The following is a 20,962-nucleotide window of genomic DNA, read 5'->3' as shown; positions in this document are numbered from 1 at the left end:
CAGTAGTGGCCATCTGACTGCTGCTGACCTCGGGGTTGACAGCTGTCTCCAGACCACAGGGTTATTAGTGGAGCAAAGGCAAGCCAACAAACACAAGCTGCACTGCACGCACGCACGCACGCACGCACACACAGACACTTTTACAAACCACATAAAAAATTAGACCTAATTAGACCTACACAAACATACAAAAACCTACATGCATAGACAGACCAATCTGCATGCCTATTAAAGTGTGTAAACACAACACAAAGAGCTGGAAAAATGGATGAAACTCGTCTCCGGAAAAGGATGACACCTCGTCACAAATACCTGCACCTAAGGATGCCTCTCCTCACATTCCCCATGAGTATGAAATACAACTCTAAGCTAACTAATCCCACTGGCCCTTTAAAGAAACCCATCTTTCATTGAGTCCCCTCAACTGGATTTCCAAGGTCAGCAAAGTCCGTTAAAAATGGCGTCACGAAGAGTTATCCAAGGCCCCTGATGCATTCAGACATCAACGCCTGAGGATGAAACATTCATTTAATACCCAGACAAATAAACAAGTCCGGAATATTTAAATGATACCTGATGAATGATTAATTCATCATGAGTTGTAGAGTGTAAAAATAGACCGTTCTATCATGGAGCTTATCATTGTTATTCAATTAGCATCAATGCACAGTGCGGGAAAAAACTATTTGATCCCCTGCATATTTCATGATTTTTGCCAGATACAAAAAACAGCCTATAATTTCAATAGTAGATACTTTTTTTTAACTGTAAGAGACAGAAAATCAACTAAATTCCCTTCCTACAGGCCAGAATTTTGGCTCCCACATACCATTTTTCTGAGAAAATTATATGTCACAGATAAATAGGTTGCAGGGAATTTGATTGAAAATTTGATGTTTTTTTCTGTTATTACAGTCCCTAATAAATGGGGTAATTTTGGAGATTTGTTAAAGATGGCTTTCAAATGTGTTTGCAGGTTTTGTTGAACATACAGCTCTCCTGCAATTAGGTTCAGTAACTTTATGGCGACTTCATACTGTTGTATCTTCCAAAACAAGCAAGACCAGTTGCATCCTCGGTCCTTTCAAAACCTTGTAAAAATAGATACTGTGTTTCTGCTCCAGCCTGCTCTGACTACCCAGATTCCTGCATCCAAGCCTAAGAGCAAAAGCTGCAGTTGGAGATAATAAATAAACTTGTCAAGACCTGACAGACCACAGGTAGAGGAGTCAAACACTCACTACGAACAGTCTGAATGTGACCAGGTCAGGTTATCAACAATGCCACATCAGTATAGACTGTAGTTGGTTCGGACGTTTGACCTGAAGGACGTTGGTAGTTGAAAGTTACCGGTAAGCAGAGGCAGCAAGTCACGTGAGTGTTCACTCAACTTAATCAGTTCAAACCCCAAAAATCTTGAATTTGTCTCTGCTTATGAACAAGAATTAAAAGAGGACTTAAGGCTGGATTATGCTTTCCGCATGAACGAGCCATACAGAAATAAGATGCTTGGAAATCCACTTGAGAGACCGTGTGTGACTTTATACTTCATGCGGCGTCTGCTTCCAAACTGCAGGGGCAGTGTATTGCAAACACACATCTGCCTAGTCTACTCTAGTACTAAACTAGAGTAGAAGAATTTTGCCATTGTTTACACCACTTACAGCATTGCATTTTACCGAATAGTTGCATTTCAGCAGTTAGTTTTAACTTCACACTATGAATTGTTCATAATCCGGTTGTCACGGTGATCTCTGTGCGAAGAATTGGATAAAAGTCTGTATTTCTGAACTTCTGCTGCTAGGAGCTCCTGTTCTTTCGCCAGCTTTCTGCGTGTCTTCGTCTGTATAGAAAAATTTGGAGGTGCGTGAAGGCTGGGTTATGCTTTCCGCACGAATGAGCCACGTGGAAATCCGCGCGAGAGAATGTGTGTGGCTTTATAATCCGTATGGCGTCTGCTCCCAAACTGCAGGGGCAGTTTATCGCAAACACACATCTACCTAGTCTACTCGAGTACTAAACTAGAGTAGAAGAGGTTTGCCATCATTTACACCACTTACAATATAGCATTTTACCGAATAGTTGCATTTCAGCAGTTAGTTTTAAATTCCCTTCCTACAGGCCAGAATTTTGGCTCCCACATACCATTTTTCTGAGAAAATTATATGTCACAGATAAATAGGTTGCAGGGAATTTGATTGAAAATTTGATGTTTTTTTCTGTTATTACAGTCCCTAATAAATGGGGTAATTTTGGAGATTTGTTAAAGATGGCTTTCAAATGTGTTTGCAGGTTTTGTTGAACATACAGCTCTCCTGCAATTAGGTTCAGTAACTTTATGGCGACTTCATACTGTTGTATCTTCCAAAACAAGCAAGACCAGTTGCATCCTCGGTCCTTTCAAAACCTTGTAAAAATAGACACTGTGTTTCTGCTCCAGCCTGCTCTGACTACCCAGATTCCTGCATCCAAGCCTAAGAGCAAAAGCTGCAATTGGAGATAATAAATAAACTTGTCAAGAGTTTTTTGTGCTGAGTGTCGGGAACCCTGCCGCCCATTCAATTAGGATCAAACTTGCAATCCTGGTGATTCCCACCAGTCTTCTTGCAACATAGCAATTACTGTGATGGTTCTATGGGGATGTTCATAAAAAATAAAATGGGTTTTTGCAAGATTGTGAAAAAAAAATCCCACTTATAAAAGTGGATGCAGCACCACAATGACTGCCATCCTGACTTAAGTGAGGGTGAATACATCCTCCTGTTTGAGCAAGTTTCTTTAACAGCAGTGGTCATGAAGCTCATTATCACTGAGAGAATCCAAGGGAGTATCCTAAATGGTCATAGTATATTTTTAAAACTCTACAATGTTATCAATTCATTTCATTCATTGTATTCTTGAATTTATCTTGTAAAGATGTGTTATCTTCTATTGTTTAATGATTCTAATTTCTAAAGTAAGAGACTTTCACTTACTCATTCGTGTACTGCGTGAAACTCAATTGCAAAAGGAACCAGCTATGCATAGAGGGATAATATGCTGATAACAGCAGAATATAAAGTCAGAGCGAAGACAGGAAAAATGCTGCAATGGGTCATTACTGTCAAATTACAAAAGGTAGAAAGATGCACTTCAAACTGTTTGTTGTTGGTGTCTGCAATTCAATGGACCATATATTTCTAAAAAGCATCTTTTAAAACAGCTATGACTTGCATCATTTACATTAATTTTATTTGAAATGTATCTGATTTTATTCATGTGGTTTTACAGTGTTTGATCGCACATTTTCTTTGGTAAAGCACTTTTTCTGAATATATGCTACCAAACAGCTTCGTTCAGCTTGAAAGTTAATAAAGACTAAATACAAAAAACGTCTTTATTCTGGATATTCAGCATCACATAGGGTGCAGAAATGTCAAATTCCTGAACTCCTGGTGCAGAAACGGTAGCTACGAGTGGATGGAGGTAGGTTTGGACACTTGTGGGAGTCGGAGCTGGTAGTGTTTCAGGTTACAACCCCTCTGGAGAGGGGGCAGCCAACAGCACGGCGACTGACGCCCCCCTATTTCTGCAGCAGCTATTTAAAGGCCAAATTGACAGGCCGGTGGAGGAGGAGGAGGAGAGCTGTAGGGATTAGAGAGGAGCATATGCAGCTTCAAAGCAGAAGAACAGAAAAACGCAGAGGTCTCTCCTCTGCAGTGGAGTCTATCAAAACCTAAGTTTAGAATATAAATCAGAAAGCTGTATTGTCATTGTACCAAACAGTACAACGAGATTTGCTGTGCATAAAAACCCAACACACACACACACACACGCACACACACACACACACACGCATGCACGCATGCACGTACGTGCACACGCACACACACACACACACACACACACACACACACAGTCATTCTTTTTTTTTTTAAACGTATATTTATTGTTTTTCTTTTATACAAAAACATCAACACTGAACATGGCAGAGATAAAGTAATAATAATATAATGGTACAAAAAAAACCCAAGAAAAAAAAAACAAAAAAAAGGGGATATTTAAATAAATGGAATAAGATGAAAATAAATAAATGAACCTCAGTAATGGATCACCAACTTATTTTGCTAAGTGTAGCAGATAGAGACGTCTAATACATTACATAATAATATAAAACATAGATATAAAGTAAAATAAAAATAAACTTGTGCAAGTACTTCTCCATAGTCAATGAAATCAACTGGCTAGTTAGCTCAGTCATTCACCACCCCTCCAATGTCACCAATCTTTATTAATTCTAGAAACATCCTCCAAATGATATAGAATTCCGAAGCTCTCTTTTTAACCATATATGTCAGTTTCTCAAGAGCCAAACTTGAGGTTAAGTTAGTTAACCAGAAGTCAAAAGACGGGCAAGCAACATTCTTCCAACATAAAGCTATAGACCGTTTGGCCTGTAGTAAGCAAAGGTCAACCATTAGTCTCTCCTTAGCAGACAATGAGCAGTTGTCAGGATAAATGCCTAATATACATAACTTAGGACATGAGGGTATTGGACAAGATGTGATCTGAGAAATATATTTTAACACAGAGCTCCAGAATTTTTGAATCTTATCACATTTCCACATACAGTGATATAATGACCCTTGATGGTTGTTACATTTATAACACAAGTCAGGTATATTGGGATCAAATTTATTTAATTGTAAAGGGGAGATATAGGATCGCATTACCCAGTTAAATTGTACTAATCTTAACCTGGTGTTGATGGTTTGAGTATGTGTTTTTAAACATATCTTACTCCACTCATTAGTTGAGATGTCTACTCCTAAATCTTGTGTCCACTCATGTCTCTTACTGTCAGAGTTATCCTTTTGGTTGTAAACCAACAAGTTATAAAACTGTGAAACCAGTTTTTTCCCAAAACAATCTTTTGTAACATGTAACTCTAATGTGGATAATGGAGGTTGCTGCACTGAGTTCTTTAACTGTGATAGAATAAAGCTTCTTAGTTGTAAAAATTTAAAGAAGTGTTTCTGCGGAACATCAAACTTTGTCTTTAACTCATTAAATGACATTAGAGTGTTGTCCTTGTATACATCTTGAAGCTTTACTATACCCTTGTTCAACCATATTTTAAAGCCCATGTCATTTTTTGCCGGGGTAAAAAAATCATTTCCCCAGATTGGGGAAAAACTGGACAACCCAGAGAAGTCGCCCAAAAGTTTTTGTACTACATGCCAGACAACAATGGTATTCTTTACAAAAGGATTAGTGGTTTTTTCTTTTAATTTCTTTAAGGGAGCTGAATATAAAAAGCTGTCCAGTGCCAAACCCTTTGAGGACAATTTTTCAATTTCTAGCCAGGGCAAAAGAACATCTTTGGAAAACCAAAACATTGTGGCTCTCAACTGGGCAGCCCAGTAATACCATTCTAGGTTCGGTAGTTGTAGCCCTCCCCTGTCGTATGGTAAATACAAGAGAGAGAGTCTGAGCTGTGGTTTCCTATTGTTCCAGATGAAATTAGAGAGAAGCTTCCTGATCTTAGAGAAAAATGGAGGTGGAGGGGCTAGTGGAATGGACTGAAAAACATATAGAAATTTTGGTAATATAGTCATCTTTATAGTGTTTATTCTTCCTAGTAGAGACAGAGGCAATGTGGTCCAACTGGTGATCTCTTCAGAGAGTTCTACAAGCATGGGCTCATAGTTGGCTGAGCTGAGATTATGTAACTTTGGGGTAATTCTGATGCCCAAGTACTTAAATCCCTCTGTGGCATTTACAAATGGATGAGACACTAATGGATTCTTCCTCTCGTTTCCATTTAGAAACATGATGGAGGATTTTTCTTTATTCACTTTGAAACCCGAGAAGTTACCAAATTGATTAATTAACTCCAAGAGGTATGGTATTGATTCTGCAAGATGAGATAAAAACACAATAGTATCGTCAGCATACAACGCTGTATTGTGTTCAATGTCCCCAGTTTTAATACCATGTATTAAAGGGTGTGTTCTAATTCCTATTGCCCAAAGGTTCCATTGCTATTACAAAAAGTAGAGGAGAAATTGGTGATCCTTGTCTTGTGCCTCGCGATAGCTCAAAAGGCTGAGAGACAAGTTTATTAGTAGATACGATAGCTGTAGAATCAGCAAGTAAAATTTTAATCCACCTCCTGAAATAATCTCCAAATCCAAAACGTTTGAGCACCTAGAGAAGATAGGCCCATTCGACTCCATCGAACGCCTTCTCTGCGTCGAGGGATAAAATTGCAGTATCAGGAGAATCTTTGCAAGCATGGATTAAATTGAGAACTCTTCTTATGTTGTGGAACCCCTGACGATTTGGCACAAATCCATTTTGGTCACCATGTATAATGGCTGGTAGAACCTTCTCAAGTCTCATAGCTAGTACTTCAGCTATAATCTTTGCATCTGTGTTCATAAGTGATATAGGTCTGTAAGAACCACGTTCAGTTGGTACTTTACCTGGTTTTAGAATTAGAGTGATCATGGCATTACGTAATGAAGCAGGGAGGCAGTTCATTTTAAAGGATTCCAAATAAACCTCAAATAAAGGGGATACCAATTTCTCTTTGAATAGTTTATAAATATCTATCGGAAGCCCATCTGGACCCGAGGCCTTACTGCCTTTCATGTTTGTTATGGCTTGGGAGATATCCTCCAAACTTAATTCCTTCTCTAATTCAGTTTTGCATTCTTCAGAAATATGGGGAATATCTATTTTATCAAGAAAACTGTTTTGATTTGACAAGTCTAGGGGGCAGTCAGAATTATAAAGAGTTTTATAATATGAAACAAACGTATTATTAATTTCTGTGGGATCTGTGGATAATTCTCCTTGTTCGTTCCTAATTGCGTTAATGGCTCTATCAGATTCAAGCTTTTTTATTTGCCAGGCTAGCAATTTACCTGATTTTTCACCCTGGTCATAAAAAGACTGTTTCAATCTTATTAGGCTATCCTCAGCTTTAAGTAAGGAGAGCTCCTCATACTCTGCTGTAAGTAGTTCTTGTTTTGTTTGTGCTGAAACATCTATGATGGCCACCCTCTCTAATTCTCTAATCTTGGAGTCTAATTCCTTCATTTTCTGTTTGAACTTATTAGATTTAGAGCTAGTGAATCTAATCATTTGTCCTCTAATGTAAGCTTTAAAAGCTTCCCATCTGATGGATGCAGATGTTTGATCAGTATTAACAGAGAAATAGACATCAATGTGCTCACCTATAAATTTTATGAAATCGGAATTTTGTAACCATTTGGGATGTAAGCGCCAATTAGTAGAGAATTTGTTTGATTGATTATCTTTATAAAATAGGGAGACTGGAGCATGATCCGACACAACAACACTATCATATTTACAATTATTTATATTAGATAGTAAAGAGGATGAAATTAAGAAATAATCTATTCGGGAGTGAGTTTTAAATGATGCTGAGTAGCAAGAGTACTCTCTTTTGTTGGGGTTTTGAGTCCTCCATGGGTCACAGAGATTCAGGTCTAATATATATTGTTGAATTTTCTTTCTTGTTTGAGAATGTGAAGTGTCTATTCCTGATGAGCGATCAAGCTTCGGGTCCAGAGTACAATTTAAGTCGCCCGCTAATATTATTTTACCGGGGATATTTGCCATCATCAAGAACAAGTTCTCAAAGAATGATGGATTATCATCGTTGGGACCATAAACATTAACTAAGTTAATTTTTTCACTAAATAGAGTTCCTTGCACCACTAAGAATCTACCAGCTTTATCATAAATTGTATTATTGACTTGGAAAGGCACCGAATTGTGTATCAACACCATAACCCCTCTCGAGCGGGAGGGAAAACAGGACGCCAGCACTTTGCCTGGCCATCTTCTTCGTACCTTTATCACGTCGTCTCTGATTAAATGTGTCTCTTGTATAAAAGCTATCATTGAATTGAGTTGCTTAAGCCTGGTGATAACCTGCTTAAGCTTCACAAGTTTTACCATGCCTCTGACATTCCAGGAAGTGAATTTAAAACTGTTATTTGACGTCATCCCACTTTAATAATATACCGGATTTTGTAATGTTTTGGGAATGTACCAGCACAGAGCAACATTTTGTGAGGAGTATAGAGTAACAAACATAAAACTTAAAATCTGCCATTGAAAAATCCCCTTAGCTGTCAACCTGAACACGACAAAACTTCGTCCCCCCCTCCCCTCCCCCTGAACTCTGGGTGCAGACCATTGCAAGTACTGATCCAATGTAAACAAGGGAGCAGTTAAACCAAACCAAGCATTCATTGTATTATAACTTTCAGAAGAAAAAGAGAATAAAACGTTCGTTTGATAGTGTCTCCTGGCGAGGAGCAAAATAGAGAACATTCCACAAGAACAGGCATTTATGAAACGTAAAGGTCGTTGCTAAACTGAATATAAGTCAGACACTTCTGGAGAAAACAAAGCAATAATAATCCAGTTTAGGTCAAAGACAAGTTTCAAACGATGGAATCATTTGTCCATCTATATATGGATAACAAACTCTACCTGCTGCGGGTGAATAAACAGGATTCAGCAGTTCTTCAGTTGTTCTGTGTGTCCCATTTGTTCTGTAAGCCGTGAATAAATTTCTCGGCCTCCGCAGGACTGTCACTCCCGTGTTTGTCCATCAGACGACACTCGGAGCCTGGCAGGGTAAACCATCCCATAGCGAACATTCAACGCTCTCAGCTGCTGTTTCACCCCGTCAAAACGCCTCCTTCGTCGGTGGAGCTCGGTCGATAGATCCGGGAAGAACATTACTTCTTGATCGCCACACATAACCTTGCCTTTAGCTCGAGCAGCTCTCATCACACGGAGTTTATCTTGGAAGTTTAAAAACTTCACAATGAGGACTCTCGGTCTTACGGGTCGATTGGGCTGAGACTGACCGGGTAATCTGTGTGCTCTTTCGATGAGAAGCGGTGTCGGGAATGTTGCAGGACCCAATGCTTCGGGTAGCCACCTCTCCAAAAAAGCAACTGCATTTGTTCCGTCCGTCTTCTCCGGCACATTAACTAGTCGTAGGTTGGACTGTCAAGAGCGATTTTCAAGGTCTTCTAGTTTGTTCGAGAGGAGAGTCACTTGTTTAGCTAGCGCATCAGACTTCTCTTTCTCTGAGTTAACTGTGTCCTCTACGTTGCTAATGCGCATCTCTGCTTCATCCATGCCCTCCGAGAAGTCTTGCACATCCTTCTTAACATCATGAATAGCTTTCAGCACCATATCAATCTTCGTGGCGAAGTCATTTCTCATCACCTCAAGTTTCTGAATAACATCCATGTTTGAAGTCATTCCCGCATCCAAGTCCTCTGTTCGAAGCATGGGGTTAGCATCGTCTGTTGAACTAGCTAGGCTGTTAGCATCTGAGCCGTCGCCGTCTTCTTCAATTGAAGAAAAGTTTGATTTATTCTTGTTCTTTCTCAACGGCATATCACTGTAGTGTATTAACAAACCACCCGCAACTTCTGGTATCGCTGTTCATGAGGTTATAGGATTATTTACAGGAATAAACTCCAGTGTCGCCAGGAGCCCACCAAAAACCGTGTGCTCAGTTCAGCGCCATAGCCACGCCCCCCACACACAGTCATTCTGCTGTGGCAAGACACTATCTTTAGTGGTATTTGTCATTTTTTGATCAGCCACTTGTTATAGGATATTTCTACAACACAGATGCAGCATTTTCAAATACACACACACGCACACACTAGGATTACATTTGTAAATATCGTAGTAGTCGTCAGAGTTAAGTGATTGACAGTCCTCATGATGCACAAGTGGTGGCATTAGGAAATGGGGTGGAGGCGGGGGGTTGTTGATTATTGAGTTCAGCTCAGTGATGGCACTCGGGAAGAAACAGTTGTTCAGCCTTGAGGTGTGGGCTTTAATGTTTCTGTCACGCTTTCCAGATGGTAGCAGGAAGAAGAGCTGGTCAGAGGGATCTTTCAGGATGTAGCTGGCTCTCCAGAGGCAGTGTGATTTGAAGATGTCATCTAGTGTGGGCATGGGAAGTCATATAATATATATTATTAATATTTAATATTTTCTGTAATGTTCTGATGACTAGTTAGTGGACAGAGGTCAACCTTGTGCTTCTGCAAGTCCATAATGATTTCTTTCATTTTGATGTTAAGTTTAAAATTGCTCCTCTAACAAGGATGCATTGTTTTTGGTGGGTGGTTCTTGATTACTCCTGTAGCTGTTAATCTGTTGAATTCTTTACCACATATGTGCTGGATCCCTGTTGGAGTAATGATCCTCAACTTTCTCTTTGTATGCAGCTTTACTCTGCTTGATGCCTTTTGTCAAGTTGTGTCTGGCTGCACTGTATCACTCTCTGTTGCCTGAGCTAAAGGCTGTGTTGTACTTCTTCAGGAGTGTCTGGACCTCTCTTGTCATCCATGGTTTCCTGTTTGGGAAGACACAAATGCGTTGTTGATAGTGATATTCTCAACACAGGTCCTGATGTAACAGAGAACAGTGGTAATGTAGGTTTCCACATCTTGATCAATAAACAGATCCCAGTTGGTATGTTCAAAATAATACTGCAGTTGTAGAGATGTCTCTGCAAGCCAGGTTGTAACACTTCTGGTGGTGTGTATGTTTTTTTTAAATTGTGGAGCTGTAAGCTAAGGTCAGAAGCAGTGAAAGGTGATCTGACTGGCCCAGATGTGAGAGGGGAGAGGCTCTGTGTCCCTTAGTGATGTTAAACACAGTCCAGTGCATTGCCCCCTCTTGTTGCATATTTAGCATGCTGGTTGAACTTTGGAAGCACAGTCTTTGAATTAGCTGATTGAAGTCTCAAGCAACAATGAAGACGCGATCAGGTTAAGCATTATCCTCTTTGTTTATAATCCTTAGCACATAGCCAAGTGCTAGCTTAGCATTACCATGAGGTGGGATGTAGATGGCTGTAACAACAACAGAGAGCTCCCGTGGCAGGTAGAGTTGTTTGCACTTAACCACAAAAGGAGCTCCAAGTCGGGTGAGCAGTGTCTATCAGTGACTGCACTGTTTATGCACCAGTCATCATCTGACTGGAGTTTCATCCCAGTCACTTCGGTGGTTTGAGCATCCTGCTCATTGGTTGCATCAGGGACTCCAGCGTTGAGCCAGGTCTCAGTGATGCTTGGCACACAGCTGTCCTTCGCGACTGTCCGGGATGGTAAATCCACTATCAGTTCATGCATTTTATTTGCAAAGGACCTGGCATTTGCAATGAAAAGACTGGGCAGAAGTGTTCTGCTTGGAGCTATCTTTAGCCTTGTCCGGTAGTCGAACCGGTATCCCCTCCTCTGCTTGCGCTCTCGCTGCCTCCTCCGGGGTCATTCCACGGGACTGCATTCCACGAGATTGCTGGTATGCACTCGTAATGGGAACCTGGTAAGTTGTTCTGATGTGTAGGAGTTGTTCTCTCATGTAAAGGTGCTTCGAAGCACTTACACTGAGCTCTTTTATCAATATTACAACAAAATTAGCCAAACACAGGGCCGTTCAAGGGAGCACTGAGTCGCTGTGTCTGTCGCTGCCATCTTGCCACTACAAGATGTTGATCTGTTGTGACTGAAGAATTTGATTTACATGTTAATCTTCAAAACTCAGTCACACCTTTTTGTCTTTTCCTGAATTTCTCTTCTTGTCTACTGCCATCTGTTTATCTTTCAAATACCAATCTGCCCTCATGTAGGTATGCATGTTATATTGTTGGCTTTGTTTTAATTGTGTTTTATTTATTGTGCGTGCTTTTTATATATATGCTTCTGCTTTGCATGTTTTAGTCAAAGTCTAAAAAAGTAGCAGTGTGGTCACATTTAATTGTATTAAAATGACTATTTCTCATTTTATAGTTTTGCATGTTTTGTATTATGAGGCGTTATTTTGTATCTTAAATTGTACCAGACAATGCACTATAATGCTGTCCTGAATACAAAAAATATTATATTTGTTTTGTTGTTCTGCATGCATATACATAATCTCGATAATTTTATAATTTCAATCTTAATTTCTGATTTTAGGGTGACTACACATTAAAAATAGCAGGAACATTTAATAATTTGCAGTGTCCCTGGTAAATAAATCTATAAATAAATAAATCACAGGTTTGAATTTTACATGGGCATTAGTGAAATTTAGTCCAGGGCTTTGCATCTGAATTGGGAAAAGTAAATTGATTGTTTTTACTCATGTGAAAAGCAAAATTTGGTTTTAACCCTCTGAACCCCAACCTAACAAGCTTGAAACATGTTATCATTATGGCTATCAAAATGAACGCGTTAATGCGGATTAATCCATCATCATGATTAATTCGATTGAAAATTTTAACGCAAGCGCCGGATAGCTCAGGTGGCTGGGTGGGCGACCCATGAACAGGGGGCTATAGTCCCCGACGCAGCGGTCATGGGTTAAGAATCCAGCTCATTACTGCATTACTGCATGTCATTTCCCCACTCTCCTACCCATGTTTCCTGTCTCTCTCTCACTGTCCCATATAATAAAGGCAAAAATGGCCAAAAAATAACTAAAAAAAAAAAAAAAACAAAAAACCCCACATTTTAACGCAATTAACCCATCTGCAGGGAAAATTATTCAAAATCCCCAAAACATCTCTGGCAACGCATTTCGGGCAGTTTGTCCAAGCAGATTTACTGTCACGGATGCCACCACACATGCACAAATGGGTAGCTGATCCGGTAGTGGCAGAACCAAGCAACTCAAAATGGAAGACGCTAAGCTCACGGAAGGGACTGGAGTCTATCCTAGCTGACTTGGGGCGAAGGCAGGGGACAACCTGAACAGGTCACCAGTCTATCACAGGGATAAAAACAATCACACTCGCATTCATACGTATGGACAATTTAGAGTCACCCGTTAACCTCAGTATGTTTTTGGACTGTGGGAGTACCCGAAGAAAATCCACACATGCACAGGGGGAACATGTAAACTCCAAGATCCCGGGAAGGCCGGGACGCGAACCAGGGATCTTCTAGCTGCAAGGCCAAAGTGCTAACCACCAAACCACTGTGCAGCCCTATATATGAATGAGAAACACAATTTATATAGATGAAAAATTCACTATATTTAATCGTGATTAATCAGAATCTGAAACAACCCTGTGACTGATGTGATTAAAATTTTTTATCATTTCACAGCACTGGTTATCACTAAAAATGTAATAAATTTATCAAAGCCAGAAAGTGTAAAAACAGAAAGACTTGACAGATGTTTAACTTTCCTATAACTCCCGAAATACTCGTTTATAACATCCTGTTCTGTTGGAAAATTTAAGCCCAATCTAAGCCTAAAATCGTAATATGTCATCAAAATCACTTTATTTTACATGTATAATTTAAATATTAGCCAAACATTACTTGGTCTGACCAGATTCTGTAAAAAACAAACATACAGGCACTTTTCAGCTTTTCTATTTTTATAAAATAAATAAAAGAAAATCTGCTTTTGTTTTTTTCTTCTGTTTGAGATTTATGTCATCATGACTTTGTTGTACTCCACAAAAAACATTTTAAGTTCTTTCTACTTCTAGCCATGGTTGTGCTGTGTCTATAGATGTGGAGGACTTTACATTACAGACAAAAATGAGCCTGCAATGAGTACAAACGTGACAGGAGCAAAAAATACACAGAAACTGTTTGAAGTTCAGAGGGTTAAAGGAAAAAGCTGCCTTTACTTTATCATAGTCTATGAATCAGTGTGAAAAACACATGCATTTCTTATCCAGGTGATGCTTTTAACTGCCTGTGTAGCCCCTATCCTGTTGCTACTGAATCAAAAAGTAGTAAAAACACACAGATACAGAAGCAGTGCCACTGCATTGGGTGGCATATTCTATTATTAATATTAACTTATTGATTCTTCAGCACTTTCATGCCAATCACATCCTTTCAACTTCTGTATATCCCTGTACCTCAAATTAAGCAAGTGTGACAAGATTTCAGCCATCACGCCTCCTTATTGTTTTTGACATTACAAGCTCTAGTCAAAACAGGGTAAGGAGTATTCTCTCTTTGTTGTCTTTTAACCATTGAAAATCTTAAGGAGAAAAGCAAACCACAAAGGTGATAATTCCAGACAACACAACACAACTGGAAGTCCTTGTTAGTAACTATGACCGAGTGGAGACAACCCATCAAACTCTGTGCATGTAAGCAGACATACCGTGCTCACTGTCTGCAATGTCTTCACAGCGATGGCTAAAGTTGTCGTATGAGTCCCAGCGGATCAGAGGGTCCTGGGTGTTGTAGTCCACAGAAACACTTGGCCCATTCTCCAGGTGGCCCAGGCCTGACAGTCACAAGGCATGGTGGATATTAGGATCCACACATGGAGAAGTGACATTCCCATTCAAAAAGCAGCAAATTGACATAATTGACATTTATTTATAAAATCCCATTACACATATTGAGAACAATGTTTTTGGTAGGTATCATAATGTACAGTACAGAACATGTTATTATAAATTTTATATTATTATATAAAATGTTATAAACTGGTGAATAAGTGATTTTTAAAATTGTAAAAACTGTTTATTTTTCAGTTAGAAAAAAATGATTACCTTTGATTTTTTCTGGTCCATATGAGAAAACAAACTCCACCTTCCCATACTCTGGGAACCTCTCATCTGTACAGAGACAAACAGTACAAATATGTCTTTTTTGTTAAATGGTGGAATACATATGTGGTTTGCATACAAAATAATACAAGGTGTTTGAACCTGCTTGGAACATTCCAATTTCACTTGATCAAATTTAGACCTTACTACTTTCTGCTTTTATCTCCAATCTACTCTATTCACTTTAACTTCAAAAAACACAAATCTGAAAATGTGCCTGTATTTATTTTGGAAAATAAACCAGTTGAATCTACAAAAATGTATGTAACAAATGGGTAATGAATGTTGAGGTTAATCTTGATCAGAATTACTTGATCTTTTGCATTTTCAGCAATGTTTAGATTCCTTTAATATTACTATAGTGAAACGTTGAGGTGCTTCACCACCAGATGACCCTGTCTGCTATGAAACTATGGGAAATTCTGTTGTTTTGCAGCAGGGCAAGCACACTTTTCCATACTGGAAACTGGAAATCCAAGCAACAGCTACAAATGTATCAGTTCTTAAGTGCAGTGTTAAGTCATGAGGTTGCACTGCAAAATAAGTTGAAAAATCATTGTATGGGAATTTGCTTCTATATGTCGACCTAGCCTTCATTCACATCAGTCACTATGATGTGTTGTATTTTCGTTATGATTACATAATGGTGCAAACACAAAAAAGCAAAAACCACACAAAAAGAAACACAACTCTGGAGTAAAGTTACCTTTGAATGTCTCATCTAACTCATTCTTCCCAAAAACCACGCCAAGGTCGTGAATGGCACAAGTGTGGAATTGCACTCTGAACACCACATCTCTGGTCGGATTTCTGTACCTCTTGTGATAACACTTTAGCTATGATGAAACAAGAAAGGGAGAGTACAAAGTGAGAAATATCAATACATTATTGTATGTATGGTGTATCAATCAGATAACAGCTCCGCATTCTGGAAAAAACTACTTGAATAGTATACATTTTTATTTCCATATTTATTCTAGTTGCAAGCAATATGACTCAAAACTTTAAAAGTGAGAGTCTTTGTAGTATTTCTTAGACAATGATGGAGGGAATTTGTTGCTTAAAGAAAGAAGTAATCGGGACAAGTGAAGTACAGTGAAAAATAAAGTCAAACACATCTAGATTAGAAGGGAGAGTTCAATGTTCTTGTTGAAGTCTTACCAAAATGTCTCCCTTTAGAAGCAGTCCAGGTTCAATGGTGATACAGATACTGGTGTTGCTATCTCCTTGCACATTGCTGTGGGAAGAAGAGACCATAATAGTTTTTAAAATCCAAATGGTGATTACCTCATAGGGTCAGTTTTGCCCTGGATTCAAACACAAACCACACTGAACTGAAATAAAAGTTTCCATACTATATTCCTGACGTATAGACTGGTTGCATTGCCTGGTAGATCTTCAGGAAAGGACGGCAGCCTTTGAAGTGATACAAAGAAAGAACATCAAACATATTTGACAAAACTGGCAGAGCTTGAGTTATTTATGTATTTTTTGACAGAGGCAGAGACTCACCTCCTTTGGATTCAAAGTTGGGTATGCCATGCATGATGACATGATGCAGGAACAGAGGCTTGTTGTTGATTTTTATGTGTCCGGATAGAAGGCCATTGAAGTAGTGTACATATCTACAGACAAAGGAAAATGAGCACAGAGTCCAAATACTAAAGCTTTTTAAATGTGGTCTGTTAAATATTAGATCTCTCTTGTCTAAATCTCTGTTAGTAAATGATTTGATAACTGATCACCAGATTGATTTGTTTGGTTTGACTGAAACCTGGTTGCAGCAAGAAGTATATGTTAGTCTAAATGAATCAACTCCTCCTAGTCATACTCACTGTCACGTTCCTCGAATCACAGGCCGAGGAGGAGGAGTGGCAGCAATTTACCTCTCTAGCTTAAAAATGAAGCAGAGACCTAAACCTAGTTACAGTTCATTTGAAAATCTCACTCTCAGTCTCTCTCATCCAGATTTAGAAGCTCAGAAACCAGTTTTATTTGTTGTTGTATATCGTCCTCCTGCTCCTTACTCTGAGTTTTTATCTCAATTCTCAGACTTTTTATGTGATTTAGTGCACAGCTCAGACAAAGTCATTATTGTGGGTGACTTTAACATTCATGCTGACGTGGACAGTGACAGCCTTACGACTGCTTTTAATTCAGTATTAGACTCAATCGGGTTTTCTCAACATGTAAATAAACCAACTCATAGTTTTAATCACAACCTTGACCTCGTTCTGACTTATGGCATAGAAATTGAACAGTTAACAGTATTTCCCCGGAACTCTCTTCTTTCTGACCATTTTATGATAACATTTCAATTTACAACAATAGATTGTACAGGAGTTAAGAAAAAATATCATTACAGTAGATGTCTGTCAGACAATTCGGTGACTAAATTTAAGGAAATAATACCCTCTCTATTTAGTTCAGTACCACTTACTGATATAATGCAAGGGAAATATTATAATTTTACCGAAACAGAAGTGGATTATATTGTTAATAATGCTGCAGCCTCACTGCGTACAACACTTGATAGTGTTGCACCTGCAAAAAAGAAAGTTCTATCTCAGAGAGGACCTGCTCCTTGGTATAATTCCCAGCTGCAGACTTTAAAGCAGGCATCCCGAAAGCTGAAAAGGAAGTTGTATTCCACTAATTTAGAGGAAGTTTATGTAGCTTGGAAAAATGGTCTAGCAATTTATAAAAAAGCTCTTCGTAATGCCAGGACAACATATTATTCATCTTTAATAGAGGAAAACAAGAACAACCCCAGGTTTCTTTTCAGCACTGTAGCCAGGCTGACAAAGAGTCAGAGCTCTGTTGAACCTTGTATTCCTTTAGCTTTGAGCAGTAACGACTTCATGAGCTTCTTTACAAATAAAATCATTACGATGAGAGAAAAAATTAATCTGGTCCTTCCTACAAATGTCACAGATGTATCATCGAGTACAGATGATTTAGAATTGGCTGTAAGACCTGATGGATATTTAGAATTTTTCACTCCTATACATCGCTCTGAACTAATTTCAATAGTTTCTACATCCAAACCATCAACATGTCTTTTAGATCCTATCCCAACTAGACTGTTCAAGGAGGCTTTACCTTTAATTAATTCCTCAATGTTAGACCTGATTAGTCTCTCTCTAGTAACAGGCTATGTACCACAGGCTTTTAAGGTTGCTGTAATCAAACCTTTACTTAAAAAGCCCACTCTAGATCCAGATGTTTTAGCCAACTATAGACCAATTTCCAACCTCCCATTTCTCTCTAAAATTCTGGAAAGACCAGTTGCAAATCAATTATGTGAACATTTGCAAAGGAATAGCTTGTTTGAAGAGTTTCAGTCAGGCTTCAGAGTGCATCATAGCACAGAAACACCTCTGGTGAAAGTTACTAATGACCTTCTCATAGCGTCAGATAATGGACTGGTCTCTATACTTATTTTGTTGGACCTTAGTGCAGCCTTCGATACAATCGACCACAAACTTTTATTACAGCAACTAGAACATTGTATTGGCATTAAAGGGACAGCACTGGACTGGTTTAAATCCTACTTATCAGATAGGTTCCAGTTTGTGCATGTCAACAATGACTCTTCTGAGCATACTAGGGTTAATCGTGGAGTTCTTCAGGGTTCTGTCTTAGGACCAATACTGTTCACATTATACATGCTTCCCTTAGGCAATATTATTAGGAAGCACTGTATTAATTTCCATTGTTACGCTGATGACACTCAATTGTATTTATCTATGAAGCCAGATGAAACTAATCAGCTAGCTAGACTGCAAGATTGTCTTAAGGACATAAAGACCTGGATGACCTATAATTTCTTACTACTAAATTCAGACAAGACTGAAGTCATTGTATTTGGCCCCAAACATCTTAGAGAATTGCTTTCAAAGCATATAGTTACTCTGGATGGCATTACATTGGCCTCCAATAGTACTGTGAGGAACCTCGGTGTTATCTCTGACCAGGACATGTCCTTTAACTCACACATAAAACAAATCTGTATGACTTCCTTTTTCCACCTGAGAAATATTGTGAAAATCAGGAACATCCTGTCTCAGAGTGATGCAGAAAAACTAGTCCATGCATTTGTTACTTCTAGGCTTGACTACTGTAATTCCTTATTATCAGGTTGTCCCAAAAGCTCTCTGAAACATCTACAGCTGATCCAAAATGCTGCAGCCAGAGTACTGACGGGAGTTAGCAAGAGAGATCATATTTCTCCTATACTGGTTTCTCTTCATTGGCTTCCTGTTAAATCTAGAATAGAATTCAAAATCCTTCTTCTGACATATAAAGCTCTTAACAACCAATCTCCATCATATCTTAAAGACCTGATAGTACCTTATCCTAGCAGAACTCTTCTCTCTCAGACTGCAGGCTTACTTGTTGTTCCTAGAATCTCTAAAAGTAGAATGGGAGGCAGAGCCTTCAGTTATCAGGCGCCTCTCCTGTGGAACAAGCTCCCAGTTTGGGTTCGGGAGGCGGACACCCTCTCTATTTTTAAGACCAGGCTTAAAACCTTCCTTTTTGACAAAGCTTATAGTTAGGGCTGACTGGGGGACCCTGACGGGGTGAGCTGGTGTTTTCATTTGCACAACTGACTTCCCCTCTTGATGTCCCTTTAGTTTGCCCCTAGTTATGCTGCTATAGGCCTAGGCTGCTGGGGGACCTCTCTTGATGCACTGAGCCCTTCTCTAACTACCTGTGTATTTACTATATATACCATTATTGCATTACACTCACTCTCCCTGTTTCTACCTGTGTCCTTTCTCCGAGTGTCCCTGGTCCCAGAGCTGGATGCTTCAGATGTGTGGTTGTTCTCCCACCAACTGTAACCCTCTACCTGTAACCCTCTACCTCTATCCCTCTATCTCTACCTCTCTACCTCTTCTGTCCCTCTCAACCCGCCCGGCCAGCAGGAAGATGGGTCCCCCCACATTAGAGCCGGGTTCTGCTCAAGGTTTTTTTCCCTGTTAAAAGGGTGTTTTCCTTGCCAATGTCGCCTTTTGGCTTGCTCTGGGGGTCAGGCATATGGGTTCTGTAAAGCGTCTCGAGACAATTTGACTGTAATTGGCGCTATATAAATAAAATTGAATTGAATTGAATTTTGACTATAAACGATACAGTATACTGTCACTAATAAGCCAATTCAGTTATATAAGTTAGTAAATAAAATAATACATGTACTTCATTGCTTTGTGCAAACAAAAAATATGCAAGACATCATCAGCTAACAGTTTCTTTAAGGATTTAATCATTTATGCACATTCTTTTTTTTGTCTTTTGTTGCTTTGCATTTAAACACTGTGAACCTCAACATCTCTGTCATGCCTGCAATCAGGAACCTTTGTCATTCTTTTTTTCATTCCCCCTGCATTTTGTGTAATCCCTCTTTTTTAACTAAGTAAAAAAAAGCCATAAAAAACCCAAACTAATTTTAAAAAGTGTCTAAAAAGCCTTTCTGATGACCTGCAATGTTGATGTTTCTTAGATCAAACATTTCCTAAACTGTTGGAGCATGATTTTGTTCTTTTTAGGCTCTTACAAATAATGGGAACAAGGAAGAATCTCACTGGTGATGTACATGCCAAGCCCATAGGGATGATTATAATCAGGACTTTATCTCCTTAGCAGAATTTTTTGTACAAGAAGACTCTGCCACATAAATTCTGAGATATCTTGAATGCAAAATTGATATTTATGGCACAACTGTTGTGCAGTTAGATGCAGTGTGTGCCCAGTAAATTCCAGACCAATCTAGCTGTTACAGTTCTTTTTAGCTCTGTAAAAGCAAGCATTTTTGTGTGACACTTCACAATAACTTTTGTTAGTTCATATTACATTGATGTTTTATATATTGTTAACACACAATAAAATTATATTAATGTCAACCAAACTAGCAATACATAACAATCTATGATGTTTTGTAATTAACTTCTTAAATGTAAAATAATTTGTTTATAAATTGTGTATTTATTGGAGTTGATAAGAGATGATAATAATTACATTCTAATAACACTACTAAACTATTCAATAACTTCTTATGGTTGCACAGATGATAAAATTTGATATACTGTACCGAGTATTTGTTAATAGTGACCAAATGATTTGTAAACCTTTAAAAAATTACGTGTAAAACATCTTTAAACAAGATGAACCAGAGATTTATAACACTTTGGTAATGTTAATAATTAATTGTCTATAAACATGACAATTAAAAAGGTGCAATTAATGCATAGAATAGTTAATTATAGATCAATATGTTGCTGATAAAGCATCAAGTAGCACCAGTTTAGGTCCATTAAATCTTATTTGTGA

The 20,962-nt window shown here is 38.7% G+C and overlaps 1 protein-coding gene across 10 annotated transcripts in view; it reads right to left on the bottom strand.

The window, feature by feature from the left end:
* Window positions 1-20,962, bottom strand: part of tns1a (tensin 1a) — a 183,568-nt gene that overhangs the window by 49,355 nt on the left and 113,251 nt on the right. For all 10 annotated transcript variants that reach the window (XM_055008583.1, XM_055008584.1, XM_055008586.1 and 7 more), the window contains 6 exons: window positions 16,145-16,257; window positions 15,988-16,048; window positions 15,794-15,869; window positions 15,339-15,468; window positions 14,576-14,641; window positions 14,179-14,304 (listed from right to left, as the gene is read on the bottom strand). In XM_055008583.1, coding sequence (XP_054864558.1) covers window positions 14,179-14,304; window positions 14,576-14,641; window positions 15,339-15,468; window positions 15,794-15,869; window positions 15,988-16,048; window positions 16,145-16,257 — 572 coding nt within the window. The remainder of the gene's footprint in view (window positions 1-14,178; window positions 14,305-14,575; window positions 14,642-15,338; window positions 15,469-15,793; window positions 15,870-15,987; window positions 16,049-16,144; window positions 16,258-20,962) is intronic.

The sequence above is a fragment of the Amphiprion ocellaris genome, chromosome 24, assembly GCF_022539595.1.
Source record: "Amphiprion ocellaris isolate individual 3 ecotype Okinawa chromosome 24, ASM2253959v1, whole genome shotgun sequence".
NCBI lineage: Eukaryota > Metazoa > Chordata > Actinopteri > Pomacentridae > Amphiprion > Amphiprion ocellaris.
This window is presented reverse-complemented; position numbering and strand designations above follow the sequence as displayed.